The 24,639-nt window shown below is 41.1% G+C and overlaps 1 protein-coding gene across 16 annotated transcripts in view; it reads left to right on the forward strand.

Moving 5' to 3' along the window:
* Positions 1 to 24,639, forward strand: part of REPS2 (RALBP1 associated Eps domain containing 2) — a 183,111-nt gene that overhangs the window by 141,448 nt on the left and 17,024 nt on the right. For 13 of the 16 annotated variants that reach the window (XM_006157965.3, XM_014591378.2, XM_006157969.2 and 10 more), the window contains 2 exons: positions 19,855 to 19,938; positions 21,477 to 21,622. In XM_006157965.3, the coding sequence (XP_006158027.1) occupies positions 19,855 to 19,938; positions 21,477 to 21,622 (230 nt within the window). The remainder of the gene's footprint in view (positions 1 to 19,854; positions 19,939 to 21,476; positions 21,623 to 24,639) is intronic. The other 3 variants (XM_027775465.1, XM_027775466.1, XM_027775472.1) reach the window with 1 other exon arrangement.

Here is a 24,639-nt window from a genome sequence, read left to right on the forward strand (position 1 = left end):
GAAGAAGCAGTTCATTCATACTTGTAAGCTCAGAGAGACTGAGAAGGCTCACAGAAGGGGCAAGGTGACCAATGAACCGAGTTTTAAAGAAACAAGAGAACCTTTCTTTTTAGATGGCTGAAGGATACAGAGCTTTACTATAGAGGAAAAACCAAATGCAAAGAAATAGGCATGCAAGAGATGCTGGTATGTTTGCAGAACTTCCTGAGATTGGGAAAGCCAGATTTTAGGAAAGAGAGATTTAGTGTTCTGGAGGTAGCAGTGAGAGCCAGAGTGGTGCTCAGAGCTGTGGGAGAGAAGGAGCCCCACAGCAAGAGAGCTCTCTCCGGAGAGGAGAACAGGGTTTCAGTTAACCTGGCAGTTCTTACTCTTGGCCTTTGCTAAACAGTGGAATCATCTGGGCAGGGTGGGGATGGGGTGGGGAGGGTGGTCGTAGCACAGTGGTTAAGCACTGTGCACAGGGAGCTGGATCCCACATGGCCAGCTGTGGTTCAAATTCCAGAGGATCCTGATTGGAAGAAGGAATGAAGGAAAGGGGCTCATGGTGAGACCAGGCCCCACTGGGGGATATATTCTCATATCCTCATTCTCTCTTTCTCTCTCTGGCATGTGTGTGTGCCCTCTGGGATAATTAAAAACAAAAACAAAAACAAAACAGGGCCAGGGGCTGGCAGGTGGCATAGCAGTTAAGGTGCTGGGCTCCCACATGGCTGATGACAGTTCAATTCCTAGACCCAGCGGCTTGAAACTCATGCCAGGCATGTGTGCATGTGCACCCAAAATCCCAGGAGGAGAGTTAAAGGAGAAGGGACTGTAGTGTGCCCATCCCCACTGGGGAGTGATTTCTCACTTTCCCTCTCACTGTCTCTCTCTGTCTCTCTGGTGAAGACACACACCCTACGGCAAAAACCTTAAAACAGACAAACAAACAAACAAATAAAAAAAAAATAGGGCCATTCCTATAGCTTGGTGGTTAAGGGACCTAGATTCCACATGGCCAACTGTGGTTTGAATCCTGGCCCCAGTGGCTTGAAAAACACACATAGTGTATGTTCATGTGTGTTCCAAATCCTGACAGGATAGCAAAATGGAGGAGAAGGGATTTTGGCATGATCACACCCCAAAAAGCATTCTTTAATATAAACAATATGGAAACATTACTGCTTCTAAAAGTTCATAGCCTTTTTCTTTATCAAGTTAAAACTCAGCAATAACACATCAAGTATCATGAGATCTGTGGCCATAATATATTCTGATGATCTCATGTGATATACAGAAATCACTTCATGACTTTATATACAGCCTGTGTCGATCACGTGTATTTATGAGCTTTCAAAAGTACAGTGTACAACACCCTAGTTTTTACTCATCAAATTGTGAAATTAATGTGTTTCAAGAGGTAGTTTTCTGTCTATGCATGTATGAGAAACTCCAAAATTATTAAGTGAATTTACAGACATAGATCACCTCAGATGCCACCTTCGTTTTCTTTGAAAGTGTTATTCTCTTCTCTGTCCTATGATATATGCTGTACATTAGCTGAAAATCACAGTGTATTGATATTTCCATGATTAAGGAAAGAAGATATACACCCAGGGTTTATCTTCATCTATGATAATGAAAGAACATACCAAAGCTCTGCAACATTATGCTAACTGTAGTAATAGGAACATGCCAGCCCGTGGTCTTCTTCCCAGCTGTGCCGCTGCGTATCTCTACAACTTGGTGGAAACTAAGTTAATTAGTCCCATAGACCTATTGTCTCTTCTGTGAACATTGGAATAGATGGATCCTTTTAGTGCTGAGGTCTCTGATTCTCTGTTGTAATTCTTCTGTTTAAGAAAGATTTCATGTAGATAAAACATCATAAAATACAGTTGAGGGACAACATGTCCTGGATGAATTTTCCATGTTCCCCCCTGCTTAGCACAGTCAAAAACCCTGGACATAATATAACAGAAAGAAGATTTTCAAAGATATAAAGAAGAAAAAGCACTGGCTGGAGACCACAGGACTTGAGGAATGGCATGGCAGCACATGCTCTGAGTTTTCTTTTTACCTCCATATATTCCAAACTAGGCGCTGGAGAAGCCTGCAACCTAAAAATGCTAATGAGAATGGACAAAAAAAAAATTCCCTCCCTCCCAAAAGCTGCTCTCTCTCCAGAGGACTGGGGAAAGGGCAGCTAAGCTGGAGATAAACCTTTTTGACAGTAACTACTCTACTCCAGCCAAACACCATGGATGTCCTTTCCTCAGGGTCAGCAGAGACCACATCAACTGAGGAGCCTGGTCTCTTGACCTTTGGATGATGGCAGTAGACAGTCCAGGGTAGCACTTCCCTAGCTGGCAGACATGGCTTCAGCACAGACCAAGGAGAAATCTGTCTTCTAACCCCAATCTGATGGTAGCAGGTGGCCTGAGTAGGCACTTTATGCTCTTACAATGGCACTGGGACTGAGACTTCCCCAGATGAGCAAAAACTCAAGGAGTTTATAGACTTCCATAAGAAATTCTAAAGGGAGTCCTCCATTCTGGAATGTACATTAGTCCCCCCTTATCCATGGGACATATGTTTCAGGATCCCCCAGTGTATGCCTGAAACCCTGGTAAATACTGAACTCTCTATATAGTATGTTTTTATTATACAGCCATACCTATGGTAAAGATCGATTTATAAATTAGGCACAGTAAAAGAATAACAATAATAGCTAATTATAAAAGAGAACAATTGTAATAACACACAGTATAAAAATATGTGGGTGTGGTGTCTCTCTCTCTCTCTCTTAAGTATCTTATTGTATTATACTCACCGGTTTTGGGGCTGTGGTTTGACCATGGAAGCAAAACTATGGCTAAGGTATATAACAGAGGGGACTAACTGTATCTCAAAACCATATGAAGACACACACACAAAATGATATAGGTAGCTATGTAGCTAAATGTGAAAGCAAATAGTGTTGTATTATTAGTTTCTAACTCCTTTTTCTTCTAAACATAAATCTATGTTAATAGACATATGCATAAACATGTAAGTTGTGACAATAATGATATAAAAATGCAGAACTATGAAGGAACAAGAGTTTCTATTTACTATTGAAACTAAGTTGGTATTAATATTTTTTTAGAGAGATATTTTTGCTATAGGATCTGTGAGCTCGCCAGAAAGACAGAGAGAGATAGAGAGACAGAAATTCAGAAATCACCCCCCAGGGGGGATGGCCACACCACAGTCCCTTGTTTATTCTCTTCTCAGGGTTTTGGGCATACATGCACACGCATCCAGCATGAGTTTTAAGTCACTGGGTCTGGGATTTGAACTACAGTCAACTACGTGGGAGTCCAACGATGTAACCATAACACCCTCTGCTGGTCCCATTTGGTATTAATTTAAACTTTATTGTTACACAGTTAAGATGTTACTGTAATCTCTAAAATAGTCACTAAAGAAAAAACTAAAAAATACAGAAAAGAAATGAGAAAGTAATAAAGATGGTATATCAGAAAAAAATCACAAAATAAGGCAGCGATGGGGAGACTAAGGAACAAAAAAGGTATAAGGCAGAAAGCCAGTAACAAAATGGCAGAAGTAAATTCTTCCTTACCAGTAATTACTTCAAAAGGGATTAAAATCTCTGGTCAAAAGGCAGAGATTAACAGAATGGACTAAAAACATGTGATCCAACTATATGCTATCTTTAAGACATTCACTTTAGATCCAAAGATACAAATAGATTACAAGTGAAAGGATAGAAAAATTATTTCATGCAAATAGCAACCAAAAGAGAGCTGAGGTGGCTGAACTAATATCAGACAGAATAGACTTAAAGACAAAAAATATTACAAGATACATGGGAGACCATTATATGTTGATAAAAGGGTAAATTCATTGAAAATACAAAAATAATAATAAACATATACATGCTAAACAATAGAATCCCAAAATTTATGAAGCAAAACTAAACACAACTGAAGGGAGTAATAGTTCCACAATAATATAAATGTCAGAACCCCAGTGTAAAAAATGAATAGAACTTCTAGATGAAAAACCATTAATGAAATAGAGGACTTACACAACACTGAAAATCAGCTAGACCTGACAGGTATCTGTAGAACACCCAACAGCAGCAAAATAAACATTTTACTCAAGTACAAATGGATCATTTTTGGGGATAGACCATATGCTAGTCCACAAACAAGTTTCGATAAATTAAAAATTATACAATGTATTTTCTCTGACCACAAGTGACTAAAACTATAAATCAATCATAGAAGTAAAACTGGAAGACTTACTAATATGTGAAAATTACATATGCACTTAAAAAAAAAAGAAAGCAGGGCTGGCAGGTGGCGTGGTGCTTAAGGGCGCTGGACTCTCATATGGCCCACCATGATTTGAGTCTCAGACCTGGGGACTTGCTTTCTCTGTCTCTCTCTCTCTCTCTCTCTCCCACTCCCTCTCTGGTCAAATTTAAATAAATAAAGTTAAATGAAATCATTCTTAAAAACAACAACAACAACAAAAAAAAAACCCCCAGAATTTGCAACCAAAGAGATTACAAGTGAAATTAGAGATGAGTGTGTGAGAATGAAAACATACTAAAACCTATGGGATGCAGTGATAGCAGTACTCAAAGGGGAATTTTTAGCTGTAAATACTTACATATATATTTTTGTATGATAGGATCTTTATTTATATTATTGTTTACATTTAATCACTATACATCTTTACATTGTACAAGATGGTTTTTCCCAGCATGCTGAAGAAGATGTTTATGGTAAATACTTATATTAAAAAAGAAGAGGTTTATCCATACATGGAAGCTAAAATAGTAGTGATGACTAGAGGTGGGAAGGGAAGGAGTGAGAGTGGAATAGGGAGAGGTTAGTTAATAGATAAAAACTGACTGCTAGATAGGAGGAATAAGACTAGTGTTCTGTAACATGGTAGCGTGACTATAGTTAACAGTGATTGTTTATCCCAAAAGAGCTAGATGAGAGGATTTTGAATGTTTCCAACACGCAGTAATTATAAATGTTTGAGATAATGGATATCCTAACTGTCTTGATTCGGTCATAATACACTGAATACATGTATCAAAATATTACACTCTACCCCATAAAAATGTACAATTACTACGTGTTAAAAAAAAGGTGAGGTCCAAAATCAATAGCTAACTTTATACCTTAAGAAACGAGTAAAAGAAGAGCAAGCTAAACCCAAAACTAGCAGCAGGACAGAAATAATAAGTAGAGTGGAGATAAATAAAAGAATAGAAAAACAATAGAGAAAAATCATTGAAAACAAAACTTGTTTTTTTGAAAATCTTGACAAAAACATTAGCCAGATTGGGGCCAGCAGATGACGTGGTGGTTAAGGTGCCTGACTCTCACAAGGCCCACTGCAGTTTGAGTATTAGACCTGATGGCTTGCTTTCTCACTTTCCCTCTCTCTCTCTCTCTCTCTCTCTCGCTAGCTCTCTCTGGTGAGCACACATTATTGCAAACTTAAAATCATTGTCATCATCAGCAGCAGCAGCAGCATAAATACAATTCATAAAAACAATTTTAACCAGACTAACTAAGAATATAATTAAGCTTGTGTTTTTCTCTGGTCAAAATAAAGGCTTTATTTAAAATTAAAATCAGGTTCTGATAAATTTATCTTTTGCTGAAGATAACATTGTTTTGAATTTATCAAGGTTGAGTATTCAAGAGGAATGATTGTTTTGTGTAATATATTTTTCTCATTATTGGCAGTATATTTTGCTACATGTTCCTTAGTTGTATAATTGGTTCATAGATTACTCAAAAAACTAGTCATAGTTCCAGATTTGTGTATCGTAAAGAAGCAATTGTGTTTTAGACCAATCTCTGTTGATTGAATCTTAAGTTTTACTAGTTCTCTCATAAGGATTTCTTAAATGTGAAAACTGCTATTGTCAAACAACACTGAATAAGAAATCCCAAAGACGAAGGACATGACTATAGTAATAAGTTCGAGGAGAAGAGAAATAGTGATGAAATACTGACATTGGACTAGAATAGCAAATATTATTATGAATCTGCCTCTCTTCATCTTTAAAAAGGAGCATGTAGTGTTTTGTTGGCTGCCAAAAATGCCTTTTGATTTGTCTCAGGAACTAGTTCAAAAGAAAGGAAAAGTTCTATGATGATGTTTCTGTTAGTAGTATCAATAAAAATAAAAACAATACAGATAATGTTAACGTCCAAGAAGACTGTGGTTAAGGGTATTGTATCTGCCTAATAGAATGTTAGGCATCCATTAAAATGATCACATGGAAAATAGTAGAAAAAAGGAGTAGCAGCTGAACAGACACAGAAAAGTATACAGTGTATAGTAGACCTTTGCTGGTAAGGCGCTCTTCTCTCTGAGGGTGATCTGGAAGGTCTGTGATGGATAGTAATTGGCCCTTCCCTACAGTTGGATTTGGAATTACTTTTAGACTGGCCACCATTCCCTTCCTAGTGGGACTTGGAGATTCTTAACACCTTAGTGAATTTACAGTAACTCTCTTTAAGGATTTAAAGGGATCACTTCAATAATTAATTTATAATATGCCTAGCTAGTCTTATGTCTTGTTTTTTTGTTGTTGTTGTTTTGTTTTTGTTTTTTTTTTGTTGTTGTTGTTGTTTAAGTTTCTATATTTGGAGGGAGATTCTATATGTGTTGTATGGAGTGAACTGAGATATCCATGAAAGTCTCTAGACAGTTCAGTCCTAAATGTCAAGTATCTATTATTAAGCATTAGGAGGTAGACTGCTATTGGATTGGTAGAGATTTAAATAGCTATTCTGGTGGGAAATATACAGTTTTTCTTTAAAAATTTTTCTGTTACAATTAAGATTTGGGGAAAAGGAAAAAAGATGCCTTTCAACATGGTGACTAGAATAAGAGTCATTCAACGCTTTACCCAGAATAAAATGACCTTTGGAAGCTCTTTTAGAGACCATGCTCTCAGAAATTGTGATAGGACTTACAATATTGTATAATCACACAGTTATAGTGACTCTAGCAATTGTGAGGGTCAAATAAACAGTTTGCTGAAATATGTCATCTAGTAGTTTCTCTTTTTTTTCATCCATATTCTCTGGATAAACTCTTATTCCCTCGTATGTAGGAGTTTTGCTGTGTAGAGAATTAAAAAAAATATATTTTTTTTAGGTTTTTGCCATAGGGCTTGCTGAAGAGAGAAGAGAGACAGAGAGGGAAAGTGAGAAATTACCCCCTGGGGGATGGTCATGCCACAGTCCCTTCTCTGTTCTCCTCCTGGGGTTTTGGGCACGCATGCACATGTGCCTGGTGTGGTTTTCAAGCTGCCAGGTCTGAGAACTGAACCACAATTGACCATGTGGAAGTCCAGTGCCTTAACCACCACACCACCTGCTGGACCTGTTGTGTACAGAATTTTAGAGTGAAGATTGATTCCCCTCAGCATTTTGAATGTATTACCCCCTTCTCTCCTACATTTATTGCTACTATTGCTGAGGATTCTGCTGTCAGTTTATTTTTGGTTCATTTGGAATGGCTTTGTCTTTTTTCTAGAATGGCTTTTATAGCTTGATTTCCAGTGTTCTGTTTTGATGTCACTGTAATGTGTTTAGGCATAGATTTCAATTTATATATTCCAGGTAAAACTCAATATGCATTTTCCATTTGGACAATCATGTCTTCAATTTTGGAGCACTCTTAGTCATAGCTCTGTGGGTTTTGTTTCTCTACTGATTTCTTTTGAACTCCAATTAGCTATATTTCCGTGTCTGTCAGTACATCTTTTATTTCTAGTTGTGGGTCTATCATGGTTTTTCTGTTGTGATCTTTCTAGGCTGGCCTTGGATGAGCTCTTCATATTCTAAATTATTAATTTTTCATATAACTATGTATAGCCTAGAAATTTTCCTATTTGGTTTTAAAACCTCTGTCACTCTTCTTTGAGTAGGTTTTATAATTCATCCTTTATTGTGTCAACCTGTTCTTGTTTCACTTTTCCCTATTTTTGTTTCATACTCCTCTGTTGTTTTTTTTTTAGGATGCATTCCTTAGTGTTAACTTTAAGGATTCTAAATGCTTTTTAAAAACAGTTTTTGCTATAGGACATGTGTGCTCACCAGAAGAGGGTGGAGAGAGAGAAATCACCCCCTTGGGGGGATGGCTACACCGCAGGCCCACTCTTCTATTCTCCTCTCGGGATTTTGAACACACATACACACACACACAGGCACCGGGCATGATTTTCAAGCCTCCAGGTCTGGAACTCAAACCACACAGTTGGCCATGTGGAATCTAGCACCTTAACCTCAATGCTACCTCTGGCCCCTCTAAACATGTTTTAAAGTTAATTTCAACTTGTCTTATTTTTATTTTTGTCAGGAGTGAATTTATCTTTTTTTTCTGTCCTTAGTGTTAGTTTTTTTTTTCTTTCATACTTTTTGGAATTTTCTGTCCTTAGTGTTAGTTTTTTTTTTCTGCCATACTTTTTGCAGTTTTGTTATGCAGGTTTATTTTGCGTTTAAGTTTAAATTTCTTTGTGTTCTCTGAGCTCCTTCTTTTCTTTCCTTTTTTTTTAAGAGAAATTTTTGCTATAGGGTGCGCTTGCTCACTAGAGAGAAACAGAGAGACAGAAAGTAAGAAATCATCTCCCCCAGGGAGGATGGCCATGCCACAATTCCTTCTCTTCCAATCTTCTCCTGGGATTTTGGGTATGCATACACTCGTGCCTGGTGTGAATGTAAAGCCACCAGGTCTGGGACTCGAACCACAGTCAGCCATGTGGGAGTCCAACAACATAACCACTATGCCACCTGCTGACCCCTGAGCTCCTTCTTTTCTAAAAAGCAGTTCAGCGTCTGTCTCTACCAACCACATCTCACAAGCCCACATCACGGCCACTAGTGTAGAGGCAATTTTCATATTTGAGGTAGAGCACCTCCATCTGGTGTGGATGTCAGGGGTGTTGCAGATGGCTCCAGATGGTAGCTTAGTCCAGGCCTCACCCGCAGTGTTTTGTCTGCTTCCTGTTCCTTTTCTAAGTGGGCAGCCCTGAGTGCCTTCATAGAATTCATTTTGGTTCGCAGCTTTACAGGTAGTGAAGCACCACTTTGGCCTCCAGCCAAAGCTCATTTAAGGAATTAGTTTGCTACCAGTCCCCTGCCTCATGTGGAGCCTTTTAATCTCTGCTATTCTATTGTGGAGGGGCTCTCAGTTTCCTTTGCCTGCTTTGAACTCTCAGCATGGCCTACCATTTTGAGATTTGGTCCCCTAATAGCCTTTATCTTGCTTCTGAGCATGCCTAAGTCTTTTTAACGTTAATACTTTTGTGCTCAGGTGCTCACATCTGTCATTAGGTATAATTTTGAGATTCAGAGAACGGAAGTGAGTTCCTTGGAGTCTCCCACATAGTAGGTGACAGCCTGCTTTTCTAGAAGAGGAGGGATGGAAAAGGTTTCTGGAAAAATGCCAGAAATGTAATGATAAGCCTTTAGAGAGAAAAATCATTCACTGCATGTCACCAAAATTAACTACGGCGAAAGTTGATGAGAATCTCCAATCTCTGTGCCCACTAATAATTTTCTAAATATGAAAATTTTCTACATTAATCTAAACTGCTTATTTTTAAAGTGCCTTCTCTAGTGCAGACTTACATTCATCTTGGCCAAAATAGCCTTCATATTTTGGTCTGTGGACTGTACTTGATGCAGCAAAAGGCCAAATGTGGCCCTTATCCTGCCTTTGAAAAGGGAACAAAAAGAACTTTTGCATAATAAATGATTGTTATTTGTACATTTCAACATCGATTTTAAAAGTACACAAGCCATGCAGGCTTTGTGATTCTTCATTTATTTGATGAATTTAGCAAGCACTTATAGTGCTCGTGTACCAGATGCTCCTCTAAGTGCTTTACAAATATTACCTCATCTCCTCGTAACAGCCACGTGTGTGTGATAGGTTCTGCTGCTGGCCTCACTCTGCAGTTAGGTGAACTCATGCATAGAGAACCTCAGAACTTCCCCCGACATCTCCCACAGCAAGTTCTGTATACTCCCACTGCAAAGTGACAGACGACAAGAAGCACTCCTAAGGGTCATGGGAGGAGCATTTGTATAAGTGGAGAAGGATGGGCAAGTGCCTAGATGTGCAGTCGCATTATGGAAATGGACAATGGAGGACAGCCAGGGATTGGGCTCAGGAGTGCCTTCTAACAGAGAGGTTAAGAGCATGGATTCAAGTTCAAATCCTATCTGTGCCTTTTTTTGGCTTTGTGAGTTGGGCAAGGTACTTATTTATTTTTTGTGCTTCAGTCTTACTATTTTTAAAACAGGAAGGACAGTATATCTATTTTGATAGGGTTATTGAGATGATTAAATGATAAGTGCCTGGCACATGGTCAACCCTCACCAACAATTAGCTGTTACAATTATCGCTGCAGAAGCAGGATCTAATTGGAAATCATAGAACAGACTTAGGGTAGTCAGAAGTCAGTGGTCGTAAGTCCAGAATGAATGTTGGACTGGCCTACAAAACCACGTTCTTACCCACTACTGTGACCTTTCATGAGATGGTTCTCTGGCTACTTCAGGAGTTGACCAACTACAGCCTATAGGGCCAAATCTAGATTGTCATTTGTTTCTGTAAATCATGGAAATGAGAAGGAGAAGAATCAGTTGGCAAGAGGCATGCATAGATGTCTTTCTTCAGCATTTCCCAACAGGGAACATAAGTCCCAGAAGAATCCTGTCATAGATCAAAATAATGGAAATGAGAAGAAAAATCAATGGGAAGATGGACAGCCTCAATGTCATCCTTTTGACCCACCATCTTCTAACCTAAGGATTGTGATGCCTGTGTCTATGGCTTATGGTTTTTCTTGAGGACCTTTGTCTGACCTGTCTTTAAGCTTTTACTAACAAAACTCTGAGCAAATATATATTTTTTTAAAAAAATGTAATCATAACATGAAGATTTTAAAAGGTTTATTTCTTCCACAAGAGGGAGAGAGACAAAAAGAAAGATAGACATAGAGAGAGAGCATCCCTGATCTACCCCTAGTCTCAGCTGGACCAGATCACTGGCATGTGTGTATCCTACATGCCCAGTACCATGTGATCCCAGTTGCATTACCACTGTGCTACCATCTGGCCCTCTTATCGAACCAGTAGCTTCAAAGGCCTGTAGTGGGTAGACCTTCTCACCTCTGTATTTCTCAAGTATAATTAGAAGGAACCATACTAGGCCTTACCATAGCAGAATATCCTGAAGGTGGAGAGAAAGGAAACAAGCCTTTCTAGAGAAACAGGATAAAGATTATTATTATTATTATTATTTATGGTCACAATTCTTTCCTAAATACTTCTACCCACCAAGTTTTGTAGCTATTACCTATTGGTATGTTGGTAAACTTTCTCTGGGTCGGGGGAGCCCTAATTTGCAGTCTTTGTATTGTCTCTGTTGTAAATACTCCTGCCATGCTGGCCACAAGCAGAATTGGAGAGTGATGGGCATGCAAATATAGACAGCTTTTACTTACTGTTTAATCCTTGTGTCAGGATTCTGGGTGCTAGGTGATGAGAGCTTTTTTACCCCTCTCGTATATATCATGTCAATGATCTTAGTCTAGGCGTCTGGGGCACTATTTCAGGCCAGTTCCAGAATGTACTGTTAGAAATGGGGCAATTATTTTTGAAGTTGCTATAGATGAAACTTCCCTCGTTTACATTTAACTTCTGCCACTAGGTGGCACTTTAACGACATTACAGGAAATGGGCTCTACTGGATTTATTTTTTTTTAACTTTTTATTGAAGTGTAATACACACATAGAAAAGTGCACATTGAATGTGCAACTCAGTAAGTTTTCACAGGCTGAGAACATGCTTGTAATAGGCACCTAAATCAAGAAACAGAATGTTACTGGCAGCCCAGAGCCCCCTTTGTGCTATTTTCTAGTCACCACCTCCTATTCTTAGGGTTCTCACTGTTCTGACTTCTAACAACAAAGATTATGTAAGTGGAATCACCCAGTATCTACTTTTGTATCTGACTGCTTTTCCTTAAATGACGTGAGTGCAGGTAGTTGTAGGTCATTGCTGTATAGTATTCCATTGTATGTATGAATGTGTCACTGGTTTCTACTACTGGGGGAGATACGTGTAGTTTTCACATTTTGGCAATAATGAATAGTGCTTCTGTGAAATTCACAGAAGAAGACAAGTTGTTGATGGATGCATATTTTCATTTTTCTGGGGTATATACCTAAGAGTAGAATCTCTGGGTCTTAGAATGGACATACGTTCAGCTTTGGAAGATACTGCCAAGCAGTTGTGCCAAGTATTGGTACTGATTTGCACTCTCTCAGTAGTGTTCCCATTCCAGTCCCACATCCTCATCACTGCTGGATTTATTTTATGGCTAGTTCCTAACTCTTACATAATTTGTGTAGCTCCCTCTCTAGCTTTTCCTAATCAAATAATTTTATGTGTTTTTTTTTTTTTCTTTTTAAGTCACATTCTACTTATGGGCCTAGCTTGTGCAGGAAGAACTGTGTCAAACCGAAAGGGGACATTTATCACAGTCTAAGTGTGAACTTTCAGGAGTTGGCAAGAATGTTATCCTAACACTCTATCACTTGATGCAGAGCAATGGAACCAGGAAAGGAATTCAAGTTGTAAGGGTGGTAAAATATCAGTGAGGCCAGGCCTTTGAGGTGCTTTGAAATTTTTATGTACTTTCATTATTTTCTCCAGGTCAATATATGTCAGGGGTGGGGAACCAGCAGAAAGGATTTCTAAAGGCCTTATAATGAGATGCCTTGGAATTGTGATGGTGGTGGATGCCTGTTTAGTAAAGCTCTGTTTGGTTTGGCAAGAGGCATGCACAGGGCTTCTTTCTCCAACCTTATCCATGGAAAACATGATTCTCAAAAGAACCCTGCCACAGATCACCTTCTCTGTGAGGTTCATGTTGTTGACTCTAGCTGGTGTTATGGCTTTAGATAAGGATGTAGAGAGTGGGGCTCAGACTTGACTCAGATCTCTGTTCTATTGCTAGGAATTGGAAGCAGAGAAATAAAATCCTGCAAATGATCTGAATATTTGTCTTTTAGAACAAAATAAAAGTACCCACAGTTTGTTACAGTTGTAACAGTAAGTCTGTTTCGTGGGTGTTGCCCATATGGCAGTGGGGTCCAGGAATCCCCAGGGGATTCTGCCATGATTTTTTTTGTTTGGTTCGATGCTGTGCATTGGGTGGATTATCTTCATTTTGCAGATGAAGAAATTGTGGCTCAGAGAGGTTAAGAACATGACTAGCTTATCCACTAAGTGTCAATTTGACCTCAAGGCCTGAACCCTGTAACTGCTATGCTCTGTGGCTTCAGTTGCCCTGGGATGAATTCTTGACTTCCTGTTAGGAAAAGCACACAATAGCATTGTGTTTATTGCTGGCTCAATCCACATATTGATTAGAGGACCTCCTGTTTGCTGGCATTCACCATAGGCTCTGGAAAAATGATAGTGAAGCAAGACACAGATCTTGTACTCTGGGTGCTTACATTTCAGCACCATTCATTCCTCATAGGTACCTTGGATCATGGTTTTAGTAATCTTGCAGAGAATTCAGTCCTTGAGACTCCCTTGAAGCTGCATTTACTCGCTTTCTCTGAGGCTGGTTGTGGAATAGTAGGGTTTGCTGAGGCCAGTGTGTTCCTGCCATTGATTCTGCATTTTCTATGCCTGGGTTTGACCACCTGGATTTCTGGTGTGACCTCCATGGTAGAGATGGAGGTCAGGTGAATATTAGGCACCAGAGGACATTTAGAACCATGAGAGGTACTGGAAAGCCCCTAGAGACAGTAACAAAATTGTGTGCTTATCTGCCTAGAATTTAGCCGGTACCTCTGTAATCTCCAGTCTTGGGATTTGCTTGGATTCTCAGGTGATAAATGAAGCTCAAGCTTCTATTTCAAATCTGTCAATAGCCTGAATAGTGAAAACTTGAAAAAGGTCACCAATTATTCATACCTTGGCAAAGTTCTACAATTAGACTTATTTTTATAATGAGATTTCACTTTTTTTTCCTGCTAAAAATTTGACTTTTAAACAAAATCTTATTGCTGAAGACTTTGCCCAATCTTCTATAAATATTTATCTATAGAATCATGTGAAATACGCCCTTTTGCCTCTATGATAAATGGATGAGAAAACAATTAAGAAGCCTGGTTGGTTTTTGCAAGAGCACCTGTGGCCTTGTCTAGATGAGGGCCTTGGAGACTTGGTTTTCTCATTTCTGAAATGAAGAGTTTGGACCATAAGTGGCCCCCAGTTTGTCTAGGCTGGCTACATAAACATCGCCTAGGGAACTTGTTAAATTACCAGTTTCTAATGCGCCATCCCTATGAGATTTTGACAAGGGCAGTCTAGGGTAGTGTCTAGAAGTCTGTAATTTATAAAAGTTCCCCAGATAATTCTCCTGCACCAGCTATGTTTGGAAACCACTGAACTAGAGGGTCTAGAACAAACAAAATTGAGTTGAGATGAAAATTCTGGTGTATGTGAAGATTCAGGGAATGCTTATGTGCCTGGAGCAGGTTCCATACGGGCAAACTAACCTAGTTATGATGCAGGCGTAAACTGAAGCCAGATGCTGGAAGACCTATAACAGGCTAAGGGCTTGTGCCATGTGCCCTGGGCCTTGGGGACCCACTGAAGGGCTTTGAGGAAAACATTTTGATGGGCTAGTACCTGATAAGACTACTTCTCAATGGTGTGCAGGGTGGATCAGACTGGGCAAGAAACTGAAGGCTGGAAGAAGACCCTCTGAAGTTTTCACAGTGGCCCACATGGGAGATTTGATGAGCACTTGGACTCAAATGGGAGCAGAGGAACCTTTGTAAAGCTAGCCTGACTCAGTGGAACTGAAATCTGAGAATGTCTGTTATTTTTAGAGAGTCTTTTTTGCTATAGGGTATGTGCGCTTGTTGGAGAGACAGAAACAAAAAGCAAGAAATCACCCTCTTCCCACTCAGGGGGTATGGCCATACTGCAGTCCCTTCTCCTCCATTCTCCTCTTGGGATCTTGGGCACACACTCACACATGTAGGGTGTGAGTTTCAAGCCACAGGGTTCGGAACTTGAACTGTGGTCGACCATGTGGCAGTCCAGCAATGTAACCATTATTGCTACCTGCTGGTCCCTAGACATGTTTGTTTTAAACTGCTTAGAAAACAATCCAGGGCCAGCCCAGTAGCACGCTGGTAACCCAGTGCTCCACAGTGCTGGACCCACATGGGAAAGTCCCAGGTTCTCATCCCAAAGTCTCTCAGTGCACACTGGGTGCATGCATGTGCCTATGATCCAGGCTGGCTGAAGCTAGCAGTGAATTGCAGTAGGAGGACCCCATTGGGGGTGCCTGGCTCTCTGTTTCTCTCTGTCTCATGGAAGAAATATTAGGTTGTCGGAAAATTTTCTGTGTCTTTCTATGCAAAAATTCATCGTGACTTTTCACCACAACCTAAGAGAATAAAAAAGAACTTCGAACAATTCCTAATTTCTCAGTATTGTGTTAATCTGCCTTAATTATTATAATGACTGATTTTTAATGTGCTTTTTGTCCAGGAGGTTTTAAAAGAAGCCAGTAAATAAATTCACGCAGAGAAGTTGTTGGCAGCAGCAGCAACAGAAACTACTGTAGGGAAGGAGAGGGAAGAAGAGGGAAGGAGGAGGGGGAAGAGTCAGGTAGTGATATAGCCTCAGGTACAGTCTGGCCTTTGCCGGATGCACACTGGGAGGATTCTGGTACTTAAATTGCATTACAGAGTTTCCTTCCTTAAAGGCAGGAAACTATCCTTTTGCATCCTTTTTTTTTTTTTTAAAGAATTATTTTTATCTAATCATTTATTTTTTTTTTTAATTTGACCAGAGAGAGAGAGAGAGAGAGAAAGAAAGCCGCCAGGTCCAGGACTCGAACTGTGGTCAGCCATGTGAGAGTGTCCAGCACCTTAACCTCCACACCATCTGCTGGTCCCCAACCTTTTGCATCCTTCTGTAAGTCAGTCAGTGTCTGTGGGCTGCTGTGGAAAGTGGGCTCCCATAGTTGAGGACTATTCTCTAGAGAAGAAGGCAGCTATGGGGCAGCTATGAGTCCTTAATAGTTAGCACTCAGAGATGCTGAGGGATGGATGTACCAGGCAAGCTAAAGTGATTTGGGTGGGGACACCACAACATCTATTACAGCTGACTTTCTCCTACTTATGTCCCTAGCACCTACCATGGTCCCTGAAACATCAAAGGCACCAAATAAACATCTGTGTAACTGAATAAATGGAGGCACAAAGTTCTTAGCCTCTCTGGGCCTATGTCTATATACAGGAAGCCAGCTGAGTAGGGGCCATATTGTCTCATTCCCCATGGGAATGGGCAGAGCCCAAGGCAGTTCTCCACACCCTGAGTGGCAGCACTTTCTGAGTCCACGTGAACTATCCAGGCTTTTCATCACCAAATTAGAATGAAAATATATTTGTCATTTGTGGGTAGGAGAGTATTAATAATCAAACTAAGGCATGTATTTTTAAATGGAGCTCAAGTTTCAGTGAGGTCTTTGCTGACAGTACATTTTCCTGGCTTACCGCATCCTGGCTGGGCACATGTTGTTACACATTGATCCGTGAGGGTAGGACTGCCATTTGTAGTATTCATTGTAATCCAAATGTTAGTTTCTTTCACAAGAGATGGGCACTGGATTTAAGTTCAGAAAACCAAAACTTTTGGACAAGACCATATTGCCCTGGTGGCACATTTGTCCCCCGACCCTTTCTCAAATGCACAGGGTAAAGGGGGAGCCACTGAGGCCTCCTGTTTTTATGGTAACTTAAAAATCTGAAGAAATAGCAAAGAAACCTCCCTGGTTTGTTCCATTCACCCTGTTTTCATGAAGGAAAGTGAAATAGCTTATCATGAAGAGGGACTCTTGCATGTCTAAATCCCATCTCTAGTTTTTCCTTACCACAAAGCTGGTTTCTTTTCCACATCTTTTCCTGGGCTAATTCCTAGTTCCGACAGGCTCTGCGTTATCCTGCGACCTTCCTGATGCCTGTGTTTCAGGGCCCTTGAGAGATTTGCTCCCCTCAATGCTCACAAGATAGATCCTTTCAGGATCTGTCATGGAGTGGCAGGAAGGGATGAAGAACCATTGAGTTTCTGGCTAAGGAGATGGATGGTTGGGTTCAGCCTGGCATAAGACCCTGGAGTTGGCTGTTACCAGTTAGTGCTAAAAACCCAGGCCTTTGTGTACAACTTCAGCAAGGTAATTTGTAAATGAAAACACATTTTGGGGCACATCTTACAACTTCTTCCTCATTCTTCTCATTTTCTACCCCACTGCTGTTTGTGTTTTAGAGATTTTTAAGAGAAAAAGATGAAAAAAACAGAAACACCTTTGTGGTGCTCAGAATTCTCATTTAGTTTAAAACAGAGTCAGTTTATCATCTCTGTCAGTATTTCCAAGAGAAGGAGGATTTGTTGGTCTCTCCAGGGAGGGAAGGAGCATGGAATGGGTGAAAGACAGAGAGCCTGGCCTGTCCCTCCTCTGTGCCTGCCCAGCAAATGCATCGGTCCGCAACTGTGCTTCCCGTAGGAGGCTGCATGAATAGATATGGGACCAGAATATCTGCCTTTCAAGCAGTAGAGTTGCAGGTGAAAGGGAACGAGGGGCCTGAGTTCAGCATGGTTCATTGGAAGCCCTGGATTTGGGTAGCTATTGGGCCTTTGCTTTGCCATTAATAAAACCGACGTTTAGATTTGACTGTGACTCCATTTGTCAGAACACCCAGGGAAAGTGAGGTGAGTGCTTGCTCTCCTCAGACTTCTGACAATGAATGGCTTCTGGACAGCATTGCGTGGGTGTTTCCTGGACACTTCCAACCCTGTATGCCTTAAAGTGAACTCCCTTTGTACCTGCTCCTCCCATTTCCTTGTCCTGGGCATCAGCTGCAATGTTCTCGTGGCAATCACTTGTTCAGCCTCCTTTCTCCCCTTCTCCACACACCACCCCTGGGGCTGTCTGCACCCTGCCTACCACTTGGGCCTCTGCTGAGATGCCACCTTTTCCTGCATCTTTGCCAACCCACAGCTTCTGGCGACCCCAGGCTTTCCCATCACCATCCATTGGGGCACCCTTGCCTGGTCATTTCTCAGCTTCTCCCACTAGACTTCAAGCTCTATGTATGCAGGGTCTGTGTCTTCTTCATCCTCGAGTACCAGTGCTAGCATAAGGCCTGCCTGCAGTAGCCATTCAATAACTATGTCTCGAATGAATAACCCTCAGGCCTAGATTCAGATCTTCCTGTCTGTGATCTTGGGTGAGTTCCTTAGCTTCTTGGTCTTCGGTTTCTTCACCACTAAGGTGGGGATAGCAGGTATTTCCTAGGGTTGTGATGATGAAATATGATAATCCATGCAATGCACTTGAGTAATGTATGACACAGTAAGTGCTCTGTGCATCATAGTATCTTTCAGTGACAGCAATGACAAAAACAATATGGTTGTTCTCAATACCAAGGAGGTGGCTTTAAGAAGCACTTGGAACTTGAAATTAAGCATGTTGAATGCCTGTGTAATGGTTTTAGAAGAAACCAGGAGCTGGTTGGGATAAGATGTGGGAGCAGTGGCATTCCTCTGGGGAAAAAAAATGAGTGGAGAGGGGAAAATAGGCCAGGGGAACTGAAGACAAAACCTTGATAAATCCTACATTTGAAGGATAAGAGGAGAGAGAATGGTTACAAATTGGAGATTGCAGTTTTTCCAGTGGCAGAGACAGTTTTCAAAAGATTGTCAAGGGTGGTGTTCCTTGACCTTGGCAGAAGATCGAGGAGGAGACTAGAAGAGGCGGTCAGAATCTGCTAAATGGAAGAATGGAAGCTCCCTTGGAAACCAGCCATTTCAGTAGAGCCTGGAGGAAGCCATGCTCTGCATGAGGGTTGAGAGGGCTGGGTTAGGTACGAAGTAGACATAGTCAGGCAGGTTGTTGTTTCTATAACGTGGATAAGTTTGTGGGTAAATAGAGGACTAACTTTAGTTTAATAGGAAGTCACGATGGCTCATATATGGGTTACTGCTTTGTTCTTTTTCTCCGCACGTTTTGTATCACTGGCTTGTAACAGCTGAAAGCAAAGTACTCTAATAGTCAAGGGTAGCAAGCCTCAGGAAGTAGGGAGCCACACATGGATCCAGTCACCTTCTGTCCTTCCACCTACCTCTGTGGTTCCTGCTCTGTCTTGAAGTGCTTTGAGGGCTTTACTTGCCAGTTTTCATGCATTTAGTCATTGATTCTGAACCGCAGCAGCCTTAACTTTTTTGATTACTCCTTCTACCATATTCCCCCCCCAACTTTTTAATTTTTTGAAGAACCATATTTACTAGAGTGTTTCCTTATTAGGAATTCAGAATTTAAAAAATGGCAGTGTGTTTTATGTTGATGATGGTGATGATGATTGGTTTTGTTAGTGCTTGAGTTAAATCTTAAGTTCTTTTCTAACTCTGTTTTTCTGATAAGCCTTGTCATTTTTAATGTTGAGTTCGATCTTGCAAAACATTGATTTTCTAGCAATACATATATCCAGTTATAGAAGAAATCCCCACAATCCCTTTTCCTTATGTTGAACATCTCAAAGGAGGGAATAGCAGAGTCTGTGGAAGATTTTTCCAAGGATTACTAGGCCTAACCATGCCTGGCTGCAACTTGGTCTGAGTCAGTTCTCCTTACTGTCTACTTTTCTAACTACTCTGCATTCTGTATTTAGATAGCTGTGTGTGCAGTTCTATCCTCTCTCTGATTTTTCACTACAGTCTGAGCAAGCATCTGAGGCTGAGGTACTCCCACAGCTGAACAGAGCCCCTTCCCAGGCTGCAGAAAGTAGTCCGGCAAAGAAGGTAAGGTTTGTTATTGTGGTGGTATGAACCCCACCCCTGGACTTCTTTTTTTTCTGACTTGATTATTTTAATTTTATTGCTATTGTGTTCATAATACAGTTTTAAAAATGAACATTTTAATTAAAAAATAAGATTTTAAAAGGGGCACAGATCGTAAGTACACAGGTTGATGGATTTTTCAGAGTAAACAGACTCATGTGCAATCACTGACTAGATCAAGAAAAAGAACTTCACTAACACCCCAGAAAGAACCCGCATGCTGACTCCCAATCACTTACTCCTCTTGCCAAGATAACTAATAAACTAGCTTTTTAAACCATAGATTTGTTTAGACTATTTTTGAACTTTATATAAATGGAATCAAATGACAAAAATATATTCTCTTGTGTTTGATTTCATTCATTCAACATTATGTTTGGGTCATTCACCCCTGGACCTCTTGCCTCTATTAGCAGATCGATCATTTTAAGGTGTCTGTGTCCTGAAATATTAGTGAACCTGATGTCCTAGATTGTGAACTCTTTGTGAAGATGAGGGTCCTGAAGATTCCTAGGCTTGACCCTTCTTGATGTTACTGAGAGCTTGTACTCCCTTCCTCAACCTCCCAGCTAAGCATGGTGGTCTTGCTTTTGGCAAGATCAAACAATGCTGTGTGGAGGGACACATGCTTTTACCAAAGCCTCGCACACCTGCTTAGCCTCCATGAGCATCTCTTGGGGGTGGGTTTGTCCTATCTTCTTGGTCTCTGTCCCATGGTCTCTTTCCTCCTTGCATCCTACCTCTGTCCAGCCATGCCATTGAGTCACCTTCTGTTTTCCCAGTAAGCACCATACAGTAATCATGCTCTCCATTCATCTTCTCACCCTCTTCTTCTCTTTCCCCATTCTCTTCTAAGCCCTTCTCCCATCAAAGAGAGTGGGGCTTGGGTTTGGGAGCACAGATGAGTTAGGGTTCGCAATGAGGCAGGGCAACTCTCTACTTCTAGAAGACACTATGGCACTTTTGTTTGACTTCATTTAGGGGGGCAGGGGAATGATGAGTGTATATAACTAAGGCCTTTACAGACTTCAAAACTTATATTACAAAAAATTCAGTGAGGTAGGCACTAATTTTATCTTCAGTTAGAAAAGGCCCATGGTATGAGATGCACATAAGGTCTACATGACTTTTAAATGACAAGAAGTAATGCAATACTTGAAATACTAAGAAAGAAAGGAAGGAAGGAAGGAGAAAGGAGGGAGGGAGCCCACCAACTCTGATTCCCATCTCCTTCCAGTTGACAAAAAAGGTAATAAACTGTAATCATTAAAAACAAAAGAGAAGAAAAAGAAGAAGAAGGAAGAGTGGCTGCTGGAATTGGATGCCTGATTTCCTCCAGTTCTGATTCTTGCCAAGCCTTGAATCAACCACATGTCCTTGGATGTGGAGTTTGAATAGAGCACCTGGCTGATCTTGGGGACAGACTGACCTTGGAAGAATGTGGGGCATTAGCATGATGGGTGGAGTGGCATTTAATTAAAATTTTTTTTAATCTACAGGATATACCATATTCTCAGCCACCATCGAAACCTATTCGTAGGAAATTCAGATCTGAAAATCAAGCTGCAGAAAACCAAGAGCCTTCTACCACTGTAGGTGGGCCAGCTTCTGTAGCAACCGTGAAACCCCATTCAGCAGTTCAAAAGTAAGTAGAACAGATAAATGAGAGATCAGAAACTTCCCTTTGACTCTGCACACACACGCGCACACACACACACACACACACACACACACACAGCTGTAAGTGTGTTTACATTTCCACTCACACCTGTAGACTTTTATGGTTGTAAATCTTACCATACTCATCTCTGTGTGATGGGATTAAAGTCTCCCAGTGACATATTATGCTTTATAAGCTATAGGACTTAACCTGATCTAAAGGAGCAGTCAAAACATAGGCTGTGGTGTTTTTGTTTGGTTAAGTTTTGTTTTATTCCTTTCTCTTCCCTTTCCTTTCTACCCCTCTTCTTTGTGCTGGCTCTTATTGTCCTAGGAAGAAGATAGTACTTAAGTGGCAGTTTTTCTCCCTTGCCTGTTTCATGTCATGTCTCCCCAGAGCAAATGGCTAGCTCCAAGACCTGTATACCCAACTTTCAGTAGATGTGGTCTATGGTTTAAAAATATCCCCATAAAGAATCTCTGTTATCAGTCATCTCAGCATAGACTGGTCACATGCAGAACCTCCATAATACATATCTAACCAGCTGGAACAGGTATTGGAGGAAAGGTGTAGGCATCTGAAGACATGGCCAGGGACTGAGACAATGATGCTCTGGTCAAACCATCCTTCTCTAGAAGGCTTTGACTTTGAGAAGACCCATCACCTGCTTCAGTTTCTCTGCAGTGAAATTAAGTTAGGTGGTGAGGCAGAAACCTACTGTTGTCACTTGACTTCACCTCAGCCTAACTGGTAAATGTAATTGCTCAAGACCCATCATAGCTCTGCTACAGGGGCCTTACAGGTCCAATGGACTGTTAGAGATGGAGAGTGTTGTGTGGCAGCACTCTGGCTGAGCCTCTGTTAGCCACCCTGCTTCTGCTCATCCCTGTAAGCCCAGGAGGTGCCCTGAACAACCTCAGCCCTTTCCCAACAGCCGTTGTGGTGGGTTTGGCTTGCATGATGCTCTCAGTGTGATTGCAGTTCTTTTTTTTCTTCCTAATTTTTTTTTTTGAGAGGTTTTTGCTATAGGTCGCGTGCACTCGCCAGAAAGACAGAGAGAGACAGAGAGACAGAAAGCCAAAAATCACCCTCCAGGGGGGATGGCCACACTGCAGTCCCTTCTCCTCCGTTCTCCTCTCGGGATCCTGGGCCGGCACACACACATGCCTGGCTTAAGTTTAAGCCACCAGGTCGGGGACTCAAACCACGGTCGACTACATGGGAGTCTAGCAGCATAGCTATTATGCTAACTGCTGGTCCCTTTCTCTTACTAATTTATGGTTGGTGGTATTGGAATGTCTGTGAGATTATTGATTATTGGCATCCCTGATGGAAGCCTGTCATTTCCAAGTACAAAAAAAGCAATAAAAGTTCAGTTCTTAGCAACTGTCCTCAGAATTCCTTTAGGAGAAATCAAGGCCAAGGGTGAAGGCTAAGAATTTTCTCACTGAAAGAAACCATAAAAATTATTTAAAATATTGTTTCATCGGTTTGAACAAAAAACAGGTAATGATGGCTCAAATAAAAGCAGCTGATTTCATTCTTATGTGAAAGTCTGAGTTGGTGAGTGGTCCAGAAGGGTAGAGTAGGTCTGTCCAGAAGCCCACATGCGTCATGTCTTCTTGTTCTAGATCCTTTTGGGGATTGTCTTTATCCCTATGGTTGCAAGGCTCAGCATTGACATGCTCACTCTGGAATGTGCTCTGGTCAAACCATCCTTCTCTAGAAGGCTTTGGCTTTGAGAATGTGAGCATGTCAAAGGAGGAAAGAACAAATGGAGAGAATGCAGGTGATTTTTTTTTTTTTTAGAGATTTTCACTGTAGGGCGCGTGCGCTCGCCAGACAGACAGAGAGAGACATAGAGACAGAAAGCGAGAAATCACCCCCCAGGGGGGATGGTCACGCCGCAATCCCTTCTCCTCCATTCTCTTCTTGGGATCTTGGGCACGCACGCACACGCGCCCGGCGTGAGTTTTAAGCCACCGGGTCCGGGACACGAACCGCGGTTGACTATGTGGGAGTCCAGCGACATAGCCATTACGCTAACTGCTGGTTCCCAGAATGCAGGTGATTTTAAGGGAACAATTCAGAAGTGGCATACTACTCTCTGATCTCATTGGCCCAGAACTTAGTCACATGGTCTCACTTTCCTACAAAAGAGAGAAATATTGTTTCTAATTGGGTGACCATGTACCCAGCTCAAACTGTGGGCAATGTGTTACTAAAAACAAGTAGGAACAAGGGTAGGTTTGGGGGCTGCTCTACTGGAAAACCTACACTTGGACAGTGGTTGTGGACAGTACCTCACAATGCTGTGGTTGTGAATCAATCGATAGCATGACACACAATGGAGCTGGACAAAATAAATGTCTCCTAATGCTTATATTCTACTGTTACTCCCTTATCTTCCTCCTTGGAGACCAAGCTAGTTAAAGCCCAGCTTGGAAGACTGAGTAAAAAGTTAGGAGGACCCAAGGGTCAAACTCCAGAAGCAGTTCTCAAGAAGATAAGGCAAGCTGATCATCTTTGCTGAATCTTTAAAAGGTATTCTGGGCCTGACACTGGTGTCTGAATTTTGAACCAACCCTATCTTTGCATTATTTAGGGATCCTCTGAATTTGTAACTGGCTCCTATGAGTTTGTAACTGACCCAATCTTTGCATTATTTAGGGTTCCTAAATAATAAGGGTTGCAAATAAAAAATCAGCTTAGGCAAAATCATATTCTTTATTGTAAGACTATAGAAATAGTTCATGGAAACCCGTGTTAGGAATGGATGGAAAGAGAAGATTGCAAGCCTTTTGAGTTCCTTCTGATTGTTCTCTTTTGTCATAACTTTTATCATTTTTCTCTCTGAAGACTTTTACCACCCTCAGCTCAGAGATTCTGTTCTTGCTGTGCAGGGCCCAGGCTGAACTGAACTCCTTCCCACATCTTGGGAGAGGCAATCTGATCAGCTCAGCACAGCCAGAATCCATTCAAGTGTACAAATGAAGGTTCAG

Source organism: Tupaia chinensis, unplaced genomic scaffold, assembly GCF_000334495.1.
Source record: "Tupaia chinensis unplaced genomic scaffold, TupChi_1.0 Scaffold000567_1, whole genome shotgun sequence".
NCBI classification, from domain to species: Eukaryota; Metazoa; Chordata; class Mammalia; order Scandentia; family Tupaiidae; genus Tupaia; species Tupaia belangeri.